At 44.2% G+C, this 20,814-nt stretch overlaps 1 protein-coding gene across 1 annotated transcript in view; it reads right to left on the bottom strand.

Moving 5' to 3' along the window:
* LOC129864095 (3'-5' RNA helicase YTHDC2-like) overlaps window positions 1-19,877 on the bottom strand; it is a 29,111-nt gene extending 9,234 nt beyond the window's left edge. The window contains exons 1-22 of the mRNA XM_055936694.1: window positions 19,751-19,877; window positions 18,928-19,099; window positions 18,734-18,824; window positions 18,328-18,524; window positions 17,948-18,150; window positions 14,867-15,033; window positions 14,670-14,772; window positions 10,944-11,100; window positions 10,578-10,685; window positions 10,322-10,476; window positions 8,138-8,273; window positions 6,315-6,441; window positions 6,148-6,213; window positions 5,871-6,049; window positions 5,636-5,732; window positions 5,177-5,264; window positions 4,631-4,711; window positions 1,406-1,488; window positions 1,172-1,277; window positions 905-1,024; window positions 453-725; window positions 157-283 (exon numbers count right to left, since the gene is read on the bottom strand). Of these exons, the coding sequence (XP_055792669.1) occupies window positions 157-283; window positions 453-725; window positions 905-1,024; window positions 1,172-1,277; window positions 1,406-1,488; window positions 4,631-4,711; window positions 5,177-5,264; window positions 5,636-5,732; window positions 5,871-6,049; window positions 6,148-6,213; window positions 6,315-6,441; window positions 8,138-8,273; window positions 10,322-10,476; window positions 10,578-10,685; window positions 10,944-11,100; window positions 14,670-14,772; window positions 14,867-15,033; window positions 17,948-18,150; window positions 18,328-18,524; window positions 18,734-18,824; window positions 18,928-19,093 (2,830 nt within the window). The 5' untranslated portion in view covers window positions 19,094-19,099; window positions 19,751-19,877. The remainder of the gene's footprint in view (window positions 1-156; window positions 284-452; window positions 726-904; window positions 1,025-1,171; window positions 1,278-1,405; window positions 1,489-4,630; window positions 4,712-5,176; window positions 5,265-5,635; window positions 5,733-5,870; window positions 6,050-6,147; window positions 6,214-6,314; window positions 6,442-8,137; window positions 8,274-10,321; window positions 10,477-10,577; window positions 10,686-10,943; window positions 11,101-14,669; window positions 14,773-14,866; window positions 15,034-17,947; window positions 18,151-18,327; window positions 18,525-18,733; window positions 18,825-18,927; window positions 19,100-19,750) is intronic.
* Window positions 19,878-20,814: the final 937 nt, after the last annotated feature.

Below are 20,814 nucleotides of genomic sequence, written 5' to 3'. Positions count from 1 at the left end.
GGCTTCAGTAAAGCATTAGTCTTTATCCAACACCACTTACAGTCAAATTAATACATTCAGTATACAAACAACCTTGGTCCACCATGCTCCACCTGAGCCCTTAGAACCACTGTATTACTGAGAAGGAGAGCATACAACAAGATAGATAAGGCTGACCTATGGCTCGGAGCTGTCCTAGCAGCTGGGTCCTCATCCCTATGATGATCTCCATGGTAGCCTGGGACAGGAAGTTCTTCTCACAGAAGGACCTTTCCCAGCCATCGGTGCGGGCCTTCTGCCAAGCCTACAACACAGCAGGAGAGATGTAATTAGGAACATGTCGCTTGGACAGTGTTCTTTTCATTACGATTTGGGCAGTCAAATCAAGCTAATAACAAATGAAACATTTAGCTCTAAACATCAACAGCAATTTGACAGAGTTTTTTCATTAAACCCCAAATTCCCACCGTTACCTGGAAGGCTCGGAGCAGGGCCATATGGTCGCTGAAGGTCCCTGCAGTAAAGCGCTTCCGGCACAGCATGGATGCCCTCTTCTGGGAGGCCTGGGAGGGCAGCACAAAGGGGTCACGATGGGCCAGTGTGCAGGCGATGGTCAAGATGGGGTCTAGGCACTTCAGCACCACGGCACACAGCACCATCTTGCCCAGGTGGGGCTCCACAGGCAGGTCAGCCAGGTGGTAGCCCAGCTCCGTCAGGTCCTCCCACGGGTCCATGGCATCTATGGTCTATGGATTGGGGATCAATTTAATGGTTAGTGTTGTGTTCTATCTATGGTCATTATGTAGAGTCACAGTGCCAAGAACTGATGCCCTCCACCTCAATAACAAAAATAGTCAATGATAAAGGACAGAAGATAAAATATTATTCAGGTCATGATTGGTTCAAAACAAAAAAAATATTTTACCTTGAGCATCTGCACCGCGTTTTTTACAATGAGGATGGGAGGTGGTTCAGGTGCTTTGGACAGGAATTCAGCGATGGAACAGGTGATTGGGGCCAACAGCTTGGTGTGGAGACAGAGTTCCTGAAAGAGAGAGAGAAATGGGAGGAGTTAACTACCACAATCAACACTGTCTTATGAGTGTGTGAGGGGTATGCTTGCATACAAGGGTTTATAATAACTTTATCTGTATAAAGTATGCTTCATACATTCTGCTTGAAGTGTGTGTACCTGCAGGGGCATCCTCAGTAGCTGGGGCACCTGGTACTCCAGCATGTTGTTAAAGCGGAGATGACTGAAGAGGTGGAAGCAGATCCCTGGTCGGCAACGTCCAGCTCTGTCAAACACAGGAATCATTCATAAGAGGGCTTAAGACATTATGAGGCTTCATAATAGATGATACTCCCTTATGATATGTCTATAGAGTGCCTCTGTGGTAGGGCTCAGATGTACACTGTGCCTCACCTGCCCTTCCTCTGCAGAGAGCTGGCCTTGGAGATCCACACCATCTTCAACATGGTCACATGGTTCAGGGCATCAAAGGACTTCTGTGATAGTGGAACAAATCACGTATCAGATTTGCTATTCTGCCACGGAGGCGTGCCGTACTCTGCCACGGAGGCGTGCCGTACTCTGCCACGGAGGCGTGCCGTACTCTGCCACGGAGGCGTGCCGTACTCTGCCACGGAGGCGTGCCGTACTCTGCCACGGAGGCGTGCCGACGTAAGCCACGGAGGCGTGCCGACGTAAGCCACGGAGGCGTGCCGACGTAAGCCACGGAGGCGTGCCGACGTAAGCCACGGAGGCGTGCCGACGTAAGCCACGGAGGCGTGCCGACGTAAGCCACGGAGGCGTGCCGACGTAAGCCACGGAGGCGTGCCGACGTAAGCCACTCCTCAGTAAAAGGCACATGACAGCCCGCTTGGAGTTTGCCAAAAGGCACCTAAAAAACTGTCAGACTGATGAATCCAAGATTGAACTCCTTGGTCTGAATGCCAAGCCTCACCTCTGGAGGAAATCTGGCACCATGCTGTGGGGATGTTTTTCAGTGGCAGGGACTGGGAGACTAGTCAGGATCGAGAGAAGATGAATGGAGCAAAGTACAGAGAGAGATCCTTGATGAAAACCTGCTCCAGAGCGCTCAGGACCTCAGACTGGTGTGAAGGTTCACTGTCCAACAGGACAATGACCCTAAGCACACAGCCAAGACAACGCAGGAGTGGCTTCGGGATCTGAATGTCCTTGAGTGGCCCAGCCAGAGCCCGGACTTAAACCCGATCGAAAAAAATGGGAAAAACTCCCCAAATACAGTTGTGCCATCTTGTAGAGTCATACCCAAGAAGAATCGAGGCTGTAATCGCTGCCAAAGGTGCTTCAACAAAGTACTGAGTAAAAGGTCTGAATACCGATGTAAACGGGATATTTCAATTTTTTTTCTAAAATTCATTTTCTAAAATCCGTTTTTTGCTTTGTCATTATGGGGTATTGTGTGTAAATTGATGAGGGGGAAAAATAATAATATACATTTTAGAATAAGGCTGTAACCTAACAAAATGTGGAAAAAGTCAAGGGGTCTGAATACTTCCCGAAGGCATTGTATATACACCACAAGCACACAATGATGAGACCGGAGCTTCGAGTCACTTATTGTTGTGCAGCATGCCCCAGGTAATCTAATTACAGTATGGAATTCAACTAAAATGTTTGCCAGCTAGATTTCTTATAACTATTAAGTTAAACTGTCTCAAATGTGATAAACGTGCTGCAGTTGGGCATTTGGTTTGCTAGTTGGCCCGGGTGATGTACTGGGCCATACGCACTACCCTCTGTAGTGCCTTGCGGTCGGAGGCCAAGAGTTGCCATACCAGGCAGTGATGCAACCCGTCAGGATGCTCTAGATCAGGGGTGTCAAACTCATTCCACGGAGGGCCTAGTGTCTGCAGGTTTTTGGTTTTTCCTTTCAATAAAGCCCTAGACAACCAGGTGTGGGGAGTTCCTAACTAATTAGTGATGTTAATTCATCAATCAAGTACAAGGGAGGAGCGAAAACCCGCAGACACTCGGCCCTCCGTGGAATGAGTTTGACACCTGTGCTCTAGATGGTGCAACAGTAGAATCTTTTGAGGATCTGAGGACCCGTGCCAAATCTTTGGGGGAATAGGTTTTGTCTTGGTGTGCTTGGACCATGTCAGTTTGTTGGCGATGTGGACGCCAAGGAACTTGAAGCTCTCAACCTGTTCCACTACAGCCCCGTCGATGAGAACGGGGACGTACTCGCTCCTACTTTTCCTGTAGTCCACAATCATCTCTTTTGTCTTGATCACGTTGAGGGAGAGGTTGTTGTCCTTGAACCACACGTTCAGTTCTCTGACCTCCTCCCTATAGGCTGTCTCCCCTCCAAACCTAGCCATTCAGCCCCTACCCAGAAAGTCATGCGCTGTCGCAATCTTCGCTCTCCCACTACTCTCTCCTCATCAATCCTATCATTTCTCCCTTCTGCTAAATACGTCTCGCTCTTGTCCTTCCCTCCTCTTTACCTTCTGTTCCACTGTATCTGCTGCTAAAGCCACTTTATATCACTCAAAATGTCAAGCTTCTGCCTCTAACCCCAGGAAACTCTTTTCCAAGTTCTCCTCCCTCGTTAATCCTCCACCCCCTCTCAGCGGACGACTTTGTCAACCACTGTGAAAAGGTTGACGACATTCGCTAAGCCTATTGAGTCCGCTGGTCCCACAGAACTACCCTACGCCTTAACCTCCTTCTCCACTCTCTCTCCAGAATAAATCCTGCGACTAGTGAGGTCAGGCCACCCGACAACCTGCCCGTTTGACCCCATCCCCTCCTCCAGACCATCTCTGGAGACCTTCTCCCATTCCTCATCAACTCATCCCTGACGACTGGCTGCGTCCTCTCGGACTTCAAAATGGCCAATCGCTCCCCTCTTCAAGAGAGCAACCCTCGAGCCCTCTAAAATCAAACTACAGACTCCCTTTTTTTTCTTTCCAAAACACATTCGCTATCAGAACAATTTTCTTGACCCTAACCAGTCAGGCTTCAAGACTGGTGACTCAACCGAGACTACTCTTCTCTGTGTCACGGAGGCTCGCCGCACTGCCAAAGCTGACTGTCTCTCCTCTGTCCCATCCTCCTAGATCTATCCTCTGTCTTCGACACCGTGAACCATCCAATCCTCTTCGCCATCCATCTCAGGGCGTCTAAAGGCTCTGCACACTTTTGGATTGTATCCTACCTAGCAGGCCGCTCCTACCAGGTGACGTGGAGACGATGCATCTGCACCACATACTCTCACTACTGGTGTCCCCCAGGGCTCGGTTCTAGGCCCTCTCCTCTTCATACACCAAGTCAACCGGTTCCGTCCTGTCCTCACATGGTCTCTCTCCCCTCTTCTCTTTCCTGGCACTCCAATGGTGGAACCAGCTTCCCCCTGAAACTAGGACAGCAGAGTCTCTGCCCATCTTTTGAAAACATCTGAAACCATACCTCTTCAAAAGAGCATCTTAAATAATCCCACCCCCCCCCTCGCAAAAATGTACTTACTAGGAATGTGATATGTGGTTGGCCCATCTAGCTATCTTAAGATGAAAGCACTAACTAAGTCACTCTGGATATGAGTGTCTGCTAAATGACAAATGTCAATGTAAAATGTGTGCAGTAGACTTGTTTTCACACCTCTTTTACTTTTCCTGCGTCAATGACAAATACGACATCGTTGACAGTGATACTTGTCTCTGCGATGTTAGTGGAGAGAATCTGAGGAAGAGAGGAAAATACTTAATTTCTGAACAAGAAGCTGGGGTTGAATGGCATTTTGGTTTACAGGGGCAATCAGCAGTTGCAACAAAAAAAATGTATACATATAAATTATTGATATTTACCATTGATTCTTTGAGAATATAACTTATGCGCTTGAGCTTAGTTCAAGTCTCGTACCCCATCAGAACCCAAAATATAAGCTTGTTTTACTGTGTTTGTAAACAAACACTATATAGCTTCAAAACATGATTAAAACTACAATTGTGATATCATAACTATGAATTTATGAGTGGTTACATTTCTCTCGCCCCATCCCTCAGTTTTTTACAGAAACAGAGGCGGGGGGTACGCTTTGTTATTGTTTCTACTGCTGACTGTCGCTTTAAGGAACACTTTGGACCCAAGTGGTCAAACTGATCTTTGGTGTGTTAGCCAGCACAGTAGACGTAAAAATACACTCACTATTTTCCGGACTCCAGCTGGAGTGTTCCTCAGCACTTTCTTCTGATCCGAGGTCTGCATGTTGGAGTGGAGTGTAAAGACCTGGTACCTATGGAAAAACAACACACACATCTGAGGTTCTAGATGTGGTTCAAACAGGACAAATAAACTAAAAAAATCTCTTCATTGTCTCCTCCAAATATTCCATATTTCTTGTATAAATAGGTCTATTTTGCCATTTTTGTAAATCTAGTGAGGTTTACTAATCTGACTTGCAAATGTGTTGGGTGTAAATCAACATTTGGGTTGCATAAGCAGGAACATGGAGTAACAGCATGGGGAAAAAAACAAAAAAAAACAGATTGATGTACAGAATAATTGACATAAATAGACAAGAGCTATGTTGAAATACCGATGGCCCAATTATGAACTATGTTGAGAGTGACACATTGCTCTTGCCAGTCAATTAACTGACGGTACCTTTGAGAGTGGTCTGTGAATCTTTTATCGTCGTACAGGATACGGTCCCTCAGACCCACTATCTCATCGTATCCAGGGAGGAAGATCAAAACCGCACCTGACATGGATAATATTTCAATTAAACTTGTCATTCTATACAAGCAAGGAAAATTGCCACTGACACTTTGTATCAAACATTTTGAAAAGTAAAAAAATACAAGACATCCAGTAGTGACTAGACAAGAGAATCTCTCACCGTCTTCTGAGCTGGTGCAAATGTTGTGCAGCAGGTGCATGATGAGGTCCAGGTCCACCCTCTCATCGTCAAAGCTGTGGTGGTATTCCTTGAGCAGCTCCTGGTCCTCTGGGCTCATCTCTGTGGTGGCAGCCTGCACCAGGGACCACTCGTCCAGCTTCCCCGCCTCCAGGGATGAGCTACCAAGGAAATTAGGCTTTCTGTTATCATCCTCCACAAACAATGCCTGGGTTTCCATGTGGTCATTCATAATAATGATGATAAATGGTGCTCTTACAGGTAGGATTCTAGTAGGTCCACCACTTCTGCCTGCTGGAAGTGCTTGGCCCAGTCCAGCGCAGTCCTGAAACAAACCAAATACTGATCAAGATTTAAGACTTAGTAATGGTTTATAGAGTAACTAAAAATAGGATGTATTTATACAGTTATTTAATAAACCCGTACCAGCCATTGGAGGCCTTGATTCTGACGCTGGCTCCCATACTCAAAAGCTGCTCAATATGACTGAGGAAGCCTCGACCTGCTGCCACCATGAGTGGAGTGGCGCTCGTTTCACTGTGCATGTAGTCCACTGAGGAGCAGAAGGGGAGGAAGACATTTCTGTCTGATAAGTATTGAAAATATTACTCCCAAAAATATAGATTTTTGATAACATTGGTGTCATTATTTTTTACACAAATAAGAAACTATATGAACAAAAGCATGTGGACAACCCTTCAAATCAGTTGCTGACAGGTGTATAAAATCAAGCACAAAGCCATGCAATCTCCACAGACAAACATTGTCAGTAGAATGGGATTACTGAGGAGCTCAGTGACTTTCAACGTAGCACTGTCATAGGATGCCACTTTTCCAACAAGTCAATTCGTCAAATTTCCCCAGTCAACTGTAAGTACTGTTATTGCGAAGTGGAAACGTCTAGAAGCAACAACGGCTCAGCCGTGAAGTGGTAGGCCACACAAACTCACAGAACGGGAACGCCGAGTGCTGAAGCACTTAAAAATCGTCTGTCCTCTTTTGCAACACTCACTACTGAGTTCTAAACTGCCTCTGGAAGCAATGTCGGCACAAGAACTGTTCGTCAGGAGCTTCATGAAATGGGTTTCCATGGCCAAGCAGCCACACGCAAGCCTAAGATCACCAAGCACAATGCCAAGCGTTGGCTGGTGTAAAGCTCGCCCGCCATTGGACTCTGGAGCAGTGGAAACGTGTTCTCTAGAGTGATGAATCACGCTTCACCAATCTGGGTTTGGCGGATGCCAGGAGAACGCTACCTGCCCCAATGCATAGTGCCATCTGTAAAGTTTGGTGGTGGAGGAATAATGGTCTAGGGCTGTTTTTCATGGTTCGGGCTAGGTTTCTAAGTTCTAATGAAGGGAAATCTTAATGCTACCAGCATACAATGACATTCTTGATGATAAAACTTTGTGGCCACATTTTGGGAAACAACCTTTCCTGTTTCAGCATGACAATGCCTTCGTGCACAAAGCCAGGTCCATACAGAAATGGTTTGTCGAGATCGGTGAGGAAGAACTTGACTGGCCTGCACAGAGCCCTAACCACATTCCCATCGAACTCCTTGGGATGAATTAGAACGCCGACTAATGCTCGTTGCTGAATGGAAGCAAGTCCCAAAGCAATGTTCCAACATCTAGTGGAAAGCTTTCCCAGAAGAGTGGAGGCTGTTGTAGCAGCAAAATGCCAACGATTTTGGAATGAGATGTTCGACAAGCCGGTGTCCACATACTTTTGGTAATGTAGTGTAGATACAAGAATAAACTGTGGCACAAAATTTCGGGCTAGGTTTCTAAGTTCTAATGAAGGGAAATCTTAATGCTACCAGCATACAATGACATTCTTGATGATAAAACTTTGTGGCCACATTTTGGGAAACAACCTTTCCTGTTTCAGCATGACAATGCCTTCGTGCACAAAGCCAGGTCCATACAGAAATGGTTTGTCGAGATCGGTGAGGAAGAACTTGACTGGCCTGCACAGAGCCCTAACCACATTCCCATCGAACTCCTTGGGATGAATTAGAACGCCGACTAATGCTCGTTGCTGAATGGAAGCAAGTCCCAAAGCAATGTTCCAACATCTAGTGGAAAGCTTTCCCAGAAGAGTGGAGGCTGTTGTAGCAGCAAAATGCCAACGATTTTGGAATGAGATGTTCGACAAGCCGGTGTCCACATACTTTTGGTAATGTAGTGTAGATACAAGAATAAACTGTGGCACAAAATTAAAGATGCACACAAAACCCAGCTTACCGCTGACGTTCTCACTCAGGATGAGATTGAAGAGCTGGACGAAGGCGTCAGCGTCCTGGTTGAGGAAGATGTCTGAGATGCAGGCATCCATCTCCTTCAGCAGCCACGGGTCCAATGATGCCACATCTTTCTCATTCTGGAACAAGACATCTTGTATCAAACTAATAGCAAACCCAGTGCCACTTTTAGTAAGAACCAGCAAATATACCCTCTGTGACGTTGGTGAAGTAAAGAGTGAATAATCAGAAAATAAGTAGTGGTATCACTTTGTGGAGAAATCCTTTACCTTTCTCTAATTAATACCGCTACAACTTTGATGCATCCTGAGTAAATACTGAAAATAACTGAAGCAACTGGGAGAAAATAACATCAAAATCATTAAGGATGTAATGATTCACCAATAAACATTTGAACCGGGGACCAACGCCGAAGATATGAGTGCATCGGTCTGCGGTACCCCTAACAGATCCAAAATGTAGCATACATCGGTCAGGAAATCGATTTAAACGTTATGAATCGCTGGTTCACTAAATTTATTTTCTCAAAATTACTTTCTACCTTCCAAAAATACCTCATCTTTTGTGACAACTGGGTTCTCTACTTTAGTGTCAAAGCAAGCATGTAATTGTGTTGACAGTCATTGATCTACAAGACATTTAATAATTTTGAATGCTTAACAACCCGAGGCAATATCAGTTGTGTGCAGCTTTGCGCGTTGACCAAGGAGAGGTAGGCTTTGCTGACCAGACTGCTTGCGTGCCTGTGCCATTGCGCGCATGTTGATTTTGTCCACACACACCAGACGCGATCAGGACACGCAGGTTGAAATATCAAAACGAACTCTGAACCAACTATATTAATTTGGGGACAGGTCGAAAAGCATTAAACATGTATGCCAATTTAGCTAGCTAAATTTGTCCTGGGATATAAACATCAGCTTGTTATTTTACCTGAAATGCACAAGGTGCAACGTACTCTGACAATTAATCCACAGATAAAAGGGTAAAAGTTTGTTTCTAGTAATCTGTCCTCCTTGAGGCTTCTTATTCTTCTTTGAACTTTATATGGCAGTTGGCAACCAACTTTAAAAAGCATTACCACTACCAGCTGAACTGGAGTGTGGACCTCAGTTCATCTTTCAAATCACCCACGTGGGTATATGCTCCTAAAAACAAATGCGATAGGAGAGGCGGGACTTGCAGCACGTGGCTACGCAGACGCTCGTTGACGCGAGTGAGCAGTGTGGGTGCAATGATTGAATAACATGTGTACATTTATTTTGCGACACGAGCAGCATGTTATTCCTTATCTGGCACATCTGCGAGTCACCTTGGTAAAATGGCTTGCGCAATATTATGCTTTATTAATTGAGTGACAACGAATGTAATTTTCTATGTTATTTTTAGCAGATGGGCTATACATTTTATCTGGCAATACATGATCAGGGCTTACATTCAAATGTATTTTGATTGTTCAGGTTAACCAACAGCAATAGTTGGTAAGTAATTTTATTTTAAATCTTCAATACATAGTCATTTTTAGATATACAAGGTAAAGTTGCTAATTTCATAACAAGGACAAGAAGAAAGGATAAGACAAACTCACTCACTCTGTCATGGCTAGAAGGGATACAACTTTAGTCAAATGAAATCATAAAAGTATAATTTTTTGGGGCATTTTAGCTAACCCTAACCCTTTTTCTAACCTTAACATAATTATCCTAACCTGCTGCGTATGTTCTCCTAACCCGCAAAGAAAAGTCAAATTTGACATAAGATGTATCACATCTAGCCAAAACGAGCTCACTCCTGAGTCGTCAAAACCCCTCAAACTCAACTCTGGACCTCAAAGCTTCAACTTGGATAATAGCTTTAAAGCACACAGTACAGCTGTCTAACAAGCTCAGAGAGGTGCAGCACATGAGCTCCATTCAGCAGCAGATTTTACATTTAGAATGGAAAATGAATGTGTTTACGCAACAAATGTTAGTGCATTGAATTGTAACACATGGATTCGTTCCTCTAATCAAACCGAATAGTTTGAAACTTAAATTTATCGTTTCTGTATCGTATCAGAGCCCATGTATCTAGATACGCATCGAATTGTCTTGAAAGGGAAAGACACACATCTCTAAAAAACATAGATATCGAGAAATGAGAATGGCCCATATCCACTTGTTCTCACCAGCTGGGTGAAAACACTGTCCCCTCCGTCGTCCAGCAGGTCGTTCTCCTGAAGGACACAGGAGGCCGAGGTGGTCTTCTCCCTCTGGGGCTCCTGGCGGAAGCCGCCCTCACGCACCTTACACCACTCTGTCAAAGACGTCTGTTGCTTTTCCTCTGCCAGGGACGACACACACATACACTCATTCATTCTGGGAGACACTGGACATCAAAGTGGAAATCAAAGAAACAATGAACGACCAATGGTTGGTAGTTACCCCTCTGGATCTCGTTTTTGTATTTCCTCATGTCTTTGTTTGAATAGCCTGTTGTCCTCAAGATGTCTTCCAGGAAAAGTTGCTTCACCTCAAATGGTCTTCCTTTGACTAGATAAAAGCATACATTCATAATTTCTAATTTTTATTAATTTCACTTAACAAATCAGTGCTGGAAGGACCAGTCAAGACAAGTACTAGCCCCTTCCATACAGAGGTCTTCCCCTGCAATTACCTGGCTTTTGCAGGTAATGGTTTCACTGGTGAATCCCTGTCCCAATTTCAAATGAATAGATTAAGTGATTCTGTCGTGATTTCTGCACTCTCGTCTCTGTAGGTGGTCTATCCAAACACATTGAGATGACTTACTGTGGATGACAGGACAGGAGCCAAAGTAGCGGAGGAACAGCTCCACGTCCAGGGCAGCACTGGACAGGATGAGCTTCAGATTAGGCATCGTCTGGAGCATGTCCCTCATCTTGGTCAGCAGGAAGTCACTCAGACCATCCCGCTCGTGAACCTCATCCTGATTGGATAAGAGGTTGGAAGTACAGGCAAAAGGATTCCGTCATTGACATGATTTCACGCACCAGACCCAGAGATTTTTTATAATTAACCCAAGATCGACCACCGCCTGTCGTTTCCAATGGGAGCAAATTAATTATAGCGGGTAGAACAAGCAAGGAGGTGGGCAGAGCCAAGCACAAACTAGAGAGATCTTATTAGCGTGTTCTAGCATGCGTTTTCATATTTCTGTTAGGGAACACCTACTCTGTGAAGTGCGTGTGTGCAATAGCTAAATTTGCCCTTCGACTCCTAAACAATATAATTTTTTGAAACTTTGGCAAAGAGTAAAGTCTACAAAACTTTGTCCATTCTGTTCATAACAGATTTTAGTTTTGGAAACAGAAGACTATATTCATCAAAATGTTTCATTGATGACAAAATTTGCTTAATGTCGGCCAAAATCCATCTCGCTCCATCTTCACACTGGACTTCCTCATCAGCATATTTGGTGGTGAGAGGAAATGCCAACCAGATGCTTCAGATTTATACATCCGATGAAACATCTGGCTCAATGTTCTATCTGTGGCAGACCTGACAACTTTTAATAATTTTTACGAGTACCACCTCAGCGCAGCGGTGTGCGTGTTACACCCACACTGCTCAAATCGTAGGCATTTTTATTTTTGCCTAATAATGATGTTAATAATGATATGGGTACTTGGTACTACAAGAGCATGGTACTTGCCTACGGTGCAGCAAGAGGTACTGCCCCTCCCTACCTTCAGGTTATGCTCAAACCCTACAACCTGAGTACTCTGTACTCTGCCACCTCTGGTTTCTTGGCCCTCCTACCCCTTTGGGAACGCAGCTCCCGTTCAGCCGAGTCCAAGCTCTTCTCTACCCTGGCACCCCAATGGTGGAACCATTTTGAAAAACCTGTAACTGCAATTGTAGCCAAAACAGAAGTCTTGTATCTGATCGTAAAGAAAATTGAGGTGGTCTGTAATGATTATAGTTTCAAGTTTTAGTGTCACTTGAACAAATACAGTGAATTTCCTTTCCTACAAGCTCTAAATAATATTTAATAGGTGTCTTTATGTGGATAAAAAATGTAAACTGGCTTAATTCTGCTTGGGGAGAAAATGCTTAATTCAATTACTGGATGCAATGTAGTAGTCTAGCTTACTGTAGACTATTTGGAATATGAAACAACTGGACTAGGCCTATATGAGCTTGTTTCAGATGTTCATTCCTGACCTCATCCATCTAGTCGGGTCTGACTACTCGGCTACCATAAATTCAGCATGCCTTGTTGTCATTGGTAAACTGATTACTATCACATCATTAGCAGCCTACTGTTGACAGACAGCTATATGAAGAGTAGATCAAGAACAGATTTATTAACATAGCCATACTATTCTTTAACAGTCTAACATAACTTTCTGTGGAGGATGGTATTAGCAGAATAGCTCTGTCTGCCATGTCAGTTTCCATCCACATAGCGAAGTGCACTGAACTAGCACAACACGACAAATGTTACCTTGCTCGTCAATGTGCGTGCGCCTACTACGGTTGTGGAGATCAAAGGATGTGCGGGCAAGAAAGTGTCCTCGCTTAATTTACTAAACGATGTAGCTAACTACCTTCAACGAAATGTGCTTAACTAACACTGAAAAAGGGTAGGAAAAAAATGGAGAACGAACTGTTTGCCAAATACATTTTCCAAAATTGTATTTGGCAAACAGTTTGTTCTCCATTTTTTCCTACCCTTTTTCCTCACACAACAGATGCATCAACAGACAAAGAGGAGAGCTGCCATCCAGCTCCAGGGAGGAAAATAAACTCAGCAAAAAAAGAAACTTCCCCTTTTCAGTCTTTCAAAGATAATTTGTAAAAATCCAAATAACTTCACAGATCTTCATTGCAAAGGGTTTAAACACTGTTTCCAATGCTTGTTCAATGAAACCTAAACAATTAATGAACATGCACCTGTGGAAGGGTTGTTAAGACACTAACAGCTTACAGACGGTAGGCAATTAAGGTCACAGTTATGAAAACTTAGGACACTAAAGAGGCCTTTCTACTGACTCTGAAAAACACCAAAAGAAAGATGCCCAGGGTCCCTGCTCATCTGCGTGAACGTGTCTTAGGCATGCTGCAAGGAGGCATGAGGACTGCAGATGTGGCCAGGGCAATAAATTGCAATGTCCGTACTGTGAGATGCCTAAGACAGCACTACAGGGAGACAGGACGGACAGCTGATCGTCCTCGCATTGGCAGACCACGTGTAACAACACCTGCACAGGATCGGTACATCCGAACATCACACCTGCGGGACAGGTGCAGGATGGCAACAACAACTGCCCGGGTTACACCAGGAACGCACAATCCCTCCATCAGTGCTCAGACTGTCCGCAATAGGCTGAGAGAAGCTAGACTGAAGGCTTGTAGGCCTGTTGTAAGGCAGGTCCTCACCAGACATCACCGGCAACAAAGTCACCTATGGGCACAAACCCACCGTCGCTGGACCAGACAAGACTGGAAAAAAATGCTCTTCACTGACGAGTCGCGGTTTTGTCTCACCAGTGGCGATGGCCGGATTCGCGTTTATCGTCGAAGGAATGAGCGTTACACCGAGGCCTGTATTCTGGAACGGGATCGATTTGGAGGTGGAGGGTCCGGGGCAGTGTGTCACAGCATCATCGGACTGAGCTTGTTGTCATTGCAGGCAATCTCAACGCTGTGCGTTACAGGGAAGACATCCTCCTCCCTCATGTGGTACCCTTCCTGCAGGCTCATCCTGACATGACCCTCCAGCATGACAATGCCACCAGCCATACTGCTCGTTCTGCGTGATTTCCTGCAAGACAGGAATGTCAGTGTTCTACCATGGCCAGCGAAGAGCCCGGATTTCAATCCCATTGAGCACATCTGGGACCTGTTGGATCGGAGGGTGAGGGCTAGGGCCATTCCCCACAGAAATGCCCGGGCACTTGCAGGTGCCTTGGTGGAAGAGTGGGGTAACATCTCACAGTAAGAACGTGCAAATCTGGTGCAGTCCATGAGGAGGAGATGCACTGCAGTACTTAATGCAGCTGGTTGCTACACCAGTTAATGACTGTTACTTTTTATTTTGACCCCCCCTTTGTTCAGGGACACATTATTCAATTTCTGTTAGTCACATGTCTGTGGAACTTGTTCAGTTTATGTCTCAGTTGTTGAATCTTGTTATGTTCATACAAATATTTACACATGTTAAGTTTGATGAAAATAAACGCAGTTGACAGTGAGAGGACGTTTCTTGTTTTGCTGAGTTTAGTACTACAACTATGGCGGCGGGCCAGAGCGGAGAGCTAGAGATTTCTTCTCCTTGCCCAAGTCATCTGATAGGCTCAGATCCGGGTTGTGTCAAATACCACAATGTGCCAACTAGAAGCTTATTTTTGCCTATTTTTGGGTAGTCTTTCATACCAGTGTACTTTGACCTCAAATTGCGTGCATGGTAGGTAAAATGCATGCAGGTTGACAGGTCTGCATACAGTCAAGGCAGTGAACGATAACAAAAGGGCAACAATAACTTCACCTCACCACAATGACGTGAGTAACAGTGGACATTGTGGTGTCTCCGGCCATCAGTGTTCTCAGCAGGACTCCACTTGTGCAGAAGGTCAGCAGCGTCTTAGGAGAAACTCTAAAGGGTCAACCAGAGTCATTAATTTCCTCACAGTAACTCAGCCAAAGTAGACAGAGTCAGTGCCTCCCTCACTCAAACTCTTTGCTCCTACCTGCTCTCCAGGCGGATCTGGTAGCCAATGGTCTGACCGATGCTCTCCCCTCTCTCCGCAGCAACCCGCTCTGCCACAGCAATGGCTGCCAGACGCCGGGGCTGTGTGCAGAAGATCCGACAGGGGATCCCATTTCGGCTGCAGTCGTCCAGGAGGAACTGTGGGATCTGAAATGACAAAACACTTCCCATTTAGTTTCTAGATGATCAGGAACTCTATTTACAAATGTAATACCTTATCATACCAATGCAATGCCTTTGTAGGCCATACAGTGCCTTCAGAAAGTATTCACACTTCACTTTTCCCAAATGCTGTTGAGTTACAGCCTGAATTAAAATGTGATTAAATTTCGATTTTGTGTCCACTGACCTACACACAATACCCCATAATGTCAGCAGAATTACATTTTTAGAAAATGTTACAAATTAATTACGAACGAAAGGCTGAAATGTCTCGAGTCAATAAGTATCCAATCCCTTTGTTATGGCAAGGTAAGTTAAGCAGTAAAAATGTGCTTAACAAGTCAGAGTGAGTCCATGCAACTTATGTGCAATAGTGTTAAACATTATTTTTGAAAGACTACCTCAACTCTGCACCCCATACATACAGATAACTATAAGGTCCCTCAGTCAAACAGTGAATTTCAAACACATTCAACCACAAAGACCAGATATTTTCCAATGTCTCACAAAGAAGGGCACCTATTGGTAGATGGTTAAAAATAAATACAAAGGAGACATTGAATATCCCTTTGAGCATAGTGAAAATATTAATTGCCTCCCGAGTGGCGCAGTGGTCTAAGAAACTGCATCGCAGTGTTAGCTGTGCCACTAGAGATTCTTAGTTTGAGTCCAGGCTCCGTCGCAGCTGGCTGCGACCGGGAGACCCATGGGGAGCCACACAATTGACCCAGCGTCGTTAGGGGAGTGTTTGGCCGGCAGGGATGTCCTTGTCCCATCGCACACTAGTGATTCCTGTGGTGGGCCGGGCACAGTACACGCTGACACGGTCGCCAGGTGTACAGTGTTTCCGCCGACACATTGGTGCGGCTGGCTTCCGTGTTAAGTGGGCATTGTTTCAAGAAGCAGTGTGGCTTGGATGGGTTGTGTTTCGGAGGACGCACGGTTCTCGACCTTCGCCTCTCCAGAGTCCGTATGGGAGTTGCAGCGATGGGACAAGACCATAACTACCAATTGGATACCACGAAATTGGGGAGGTAAAATAATACACTGCTCAAAAAAATAAAAGGGAACACTTAAACAACACAATGTAACTCCAAGTCAATCACACTTCTGTGAAATCAAACTGTCCACTTATGAAGCAACACTGATTGACAATAAATGTCACATGCTGTTGTGCAAATGGAATAGACAAAAGGTGGAAATTATAGGCAATTAGCAAGACACCCCCAATAAAGGAGTGATTCTGCAGGTGGTGACCACAGACCATTTCTCAGTTCCTATGCTTCCTGGCTGATGTTTTGGTCACTTTGGAATGCTGGCGGTGCTTTCACTCTAGTGTTTAATGACTGAGATCAACAACATTGTAGGTACTCCACAATGCTAACCTAAATGACGGAGTGAAAAGAAGGAAGCCTGTACAGAATACAAATAAATATATATAAAATATATAAATATATATAATATACACCGGAGTTGCTTACCAAGACAACATTGAATGCTTGAAAATCTCTGACGAGACTTGAAAATGTCTGTCTAGTAATGATCAGCAAACAACTTGACAGAGTATGAAGAATTGTTTAAATAATAGCATGTTCAAATATTGTCTGGTTTGTACTTTCTCATTAAGACTCACAGCTGTAATCGCTGTGAAAGGTGGTTCTAACATGTATTGACTCAAGGCTGTGCCCATTATTCTTTTGAAAATTCTTCAAGCTCTGTCAAATTAGTTGTTGATCATTGCTAGACAACCATTTTCAGGTCTTGCCATAGATTTAAGTCAAAACTCAGCCACTCAGGAACATTCACAAACTTCTTGGTAAGCAACCCCATTGGCCTTGTGTTTTAGGTTATTGTTATTTTGTAAGGTGAATTTATCTTGCAGTGTCTGGTGAAAAGTAGACAACCAGGTTTTCCTCTAAGATTTTGACAGTGTATAACTCCATTCTGTTGATTTTTTATCCTGAAAAACTCCCCAGTCCTAAACAATTACAAGCATACCCGTAACATGATACAGGAATCACTATGCTTGAAAATATATTGAGTGGTGCTCAGCAATGTGTTGTATTGGATTTGTCCCAAACATAACACTTTGTATTCAGGACAAAAAGTGAACTGCTTTGTTAAATCTTTTTGCTGTATTACTTTAGTGCCTTGTTGCAAACAGGATGCATGTTTTGGAATATTTTTTATTCTGTTCAGGCTTCCTTCTGTCTCAATTAGGTTAGTATTGAGAAGTACCTATAATTTCCTCCGTTTTTTCTTGTCACAGCTTTTAAACTCAGTAAATGTTTAAAGACATTATTGGCCTCATGGTGAAATCCCTGAGCGGTTTCCTTCCTCTCCGGCAATTGAGTTCAGAAGGACGCCTGTATCTTTGTAGTGACTGGGTGTATTGATACACCATCCAAAGTGTAATTAATAACTTCACCATGATCAAAAGAACATTTAATGTCAGTTATAATTATTTTTACCCATCTACCAATAGGTGCCCTTCTTTGCGAGGCAAACCTTGGTCTTTGAGGTTGAATCGGTTTGAAATTCACTGCTCGACTGAGGGGACCTTACAGATAATTGGAATCATGTTAAACACTATTATTGCACACAGAATGAGTCCATGCAACTGATGGTGACTTATTAAGCACATTTCTACTCCTGAACAAATTTTTGCTTACCATAACAAAGAGGTTGAATACTTATTGACTAAAGACATTTCAGCTTTTCATTTGTTATTAATTTGTTTTAAAAAAATTCTACCATAATTCCACTTTAACATTATGAGGTATTGTGTAGAGGCCAGTGACACAAAATCTAAATCCATTTTAAATTCAGACAACAAAATGTTGTGAATTCTTTATGGCACTTTATGTGGACAGTGATGTAAAATGTTTCTCCCCCTCACCTGTGTAGTTTTCCCCGAGCCGGTCTCCCCCACCACTAGGACAACACGGTTGTCTTTGATGACCTGGACGATCTCCTCATGGCGCTCGTACACAGGAAGCGAGCGGCGGAAGAAGTCCAGTTCAGATGGGCCCCTCTTCTGGGGCACCTGTGGAATGCCGTTGTTGAGCCGCCCACTGGTCCTGTTCTTGTCACGGCTGCTCTCTGGTGGAGAAAAAAAAGAGGGGCAGAAGAATGTTAAAACTTTGAATTGTCAACACATTATTTTAACAGATAGATAACTTATTCATTCATCAGTACATTGTTATTAAAAACAAAGGTTGACAAGGTCTCCCATTGATATCAATGCATTATTAACCCTGAAATATAACTGCCACTTACCAGCCTCAATGGCCACAGACAGGCCCCTCTCAGTGCGAGGCAGTAGGTCTGTGCGCTCCTTGTTGGTGATGGGGAACCTCTGCAGCAGGCTCCGCACCGCGTGCTTGGAATTGTGGGAAAGGTTGAAAGTCATGATGGACTGGGCAGTCTCCGAGCCATCCTTCTTTCTGATAGTGAGGGTCCGGCTTGATCCTTTTCTGAAAATGAATGAATTAAGGATTTTAGACTTGAAGCACAGCACACTTTAGTAAACCTGATGGATGCTTTTAGGGAGTTACATTTCCAGTACAATATTGAGGAGGGATACACAAACTTTTCTATTCAAGTACCGCTGTTAAAACAGGAGTATCCATGGTTGACCTAAGACTACGGGCTCTGACACCTGATGTGAAGTTGTATCGCTTACCCTCTGCTTTTAGAGATATATCCAAGGGACTGTGCAAAGCGATGGATGAAGGCTCTCTCAGTACTAGACAGGGAGGAAGGAAACTCCATTTCTGTAAAATCAAAAGAACTAATGTAGTATACTACATCACATAATCCAAATGTCTCCATGAAGCACCACTTCATCACATGAGTAGAATTAACATTTTATGTTACCTTTTTGCTCACTGTACTGAAACCTCTCAAGGGAGATGTTGACAGCAATCTTCACTTCTTCGTCGATGCGTATGTCTTTCAGCCCTTTGCCCCTGGGCCCCCCACCACCAGAGTGTTTTGATTTGCCCATGGCAGGCTTGGGTGAGGCATTACTAGGACGTGACATGATGCACTGTAGAACACAAGTGTTAATAAAATGTAGCTAGCTAATAAGCAACCAACCTGCAATCTCCCTAGATGACGGTCACATTTTAGTTACTTGGACTAACTAGTTAGAGACAAAAAGATTGAGCTACTATGCAAGTGGCCAGATGCTGACAAATATTCACTGTTAGCTACTTCTGACTGACTCTCCTCTACCTAACGTTAGTTATTCATAAATTCGGACATAACTTAGTTAGCTAGCCATAGCATTCACCAGAGGCTGAGCTTCTGTGACTGACAGTGTGAGCCATGCATTACTTTTAGCAAATCTTTGAGTAAAAATCGAACTAATGACATGTGTTGATTTTGTTAGCCACCTTAGCTAACTCGTTAGTAACTCAGAAACATAGCTAGCTAGCTATTATCTGCAAGCAAAAACTAATGTTAGCTGTCTAGTTACCTAACCCAGTAACGTTACTGGTAGCTAGCTTCCGTTAGCCAGGTTGCTAACTAGCCAGCTAGCGGAATTAAGATAGCTAACGTTAACTAGCTATTAGCATAGTTACAGAGACATCGCAAACGTGTCATTGAACTTTATCCATCCTTGAGTTAATTATACATGCATGTCATAGATACAATGTTTCACATATAGCTAGGTAACGTTTTAACTAGCTAATACCGATGTCAGATCCCGCTCGTGCGCCTCTGTTCGTCTAATCCAGCAGTTTGTAAACGCTAACCGACTTCATGAGATTCAGATAAATCACCACTAGAGGTGCATGATCAGAGATACTTTAGAAGAGATGGAAAACACCATTGCAATCGTATTGATGTCCATTGTGTGCGCTGCACATGCCACGTCAATGGGCCGCGCGGAGCATTCTGGGCGAATCAGGGACAATGAGAGCTCTCATTCAAGGAGTGAATGGGGGTCAATTGGGCGCTAGCTAAAAAGAAAATATTAGCATGAATTGCATCAACAAGAATTACAATACTACAAATATTTTCCAATATGTGATATAATTAACTTGCTATATGTAATATTGTACAGCTTTGGAATCGTGACATTAGGTACCAGGGTCGTTACAGTACTTTCGATGAAAATAGGCACGTTTCTCAACTCATACCCTGACTTGGAGAAGTCACACATATGCCCAGGCCGTGAGCAGGCAAACAGGCCCAACCCCCACACTTACACTAGCCCAAGCCAATGGCATGTACCAGATGCTCAGCAGGCTCTGCTCACACTTACTGTCCTGAGACCAAACCACACAACCAACAACATTGGACACTTTATGGAACACAAAGCCTTCACTATCTCATCCTGGAATATCCTAGGCCTTAGGTCATCTGCGTTTGGCCTAAAGAGTAGGAACCTGTACTTCATCAAAGAAATCTGAAATACAGACATTGTCATCCTACAAGAAACATAGTATTGTAGCGACCCGCACAGACAGCTGTGTGTTATGTGTTAGGCTAGTAGGTGGTTGTGTTGTACTGACCAGTACCCAGTGTTCGCGGGGTCCGACATGTCAATCAACCTGCTATCTGCCAATCACGGGAATGCCTGGAATGTTCTGATGCCGGGCATCCTGGCGGTTGGCGGAGTGGCGTGGAGAGGGGGTGGATCATTGGAAGTTAAGACCAGGTTTAGCCTTTGTTCTCTCTTTACGTCTGGGCTTCACAAGAGAATGTCACGATTGGCTTGTGGGTTATCTGTCATTTATTTGGCGTGGGCTACGG

Source organism: Salvelinus fontinalis, chromosome 10 (assembly GCF_029448725.1).
Source record: "Salvelinus fontinalis isolate EN_2023a chromosome 10, ASM2944872v1, whole genome shotgun sequence".
Lineage (NCBI taxonomy): Eukaryota > Metazoa > Chordata > Actinopteri > Salmoniformes > Salmonidae > Salvelinus > Salvelinus fontinalis.
The sequence above is the reverse complement of the archived record's forward strand: the minus strand, read 5'-3'. Positions and strand labels throughout refer to the sequence as shown.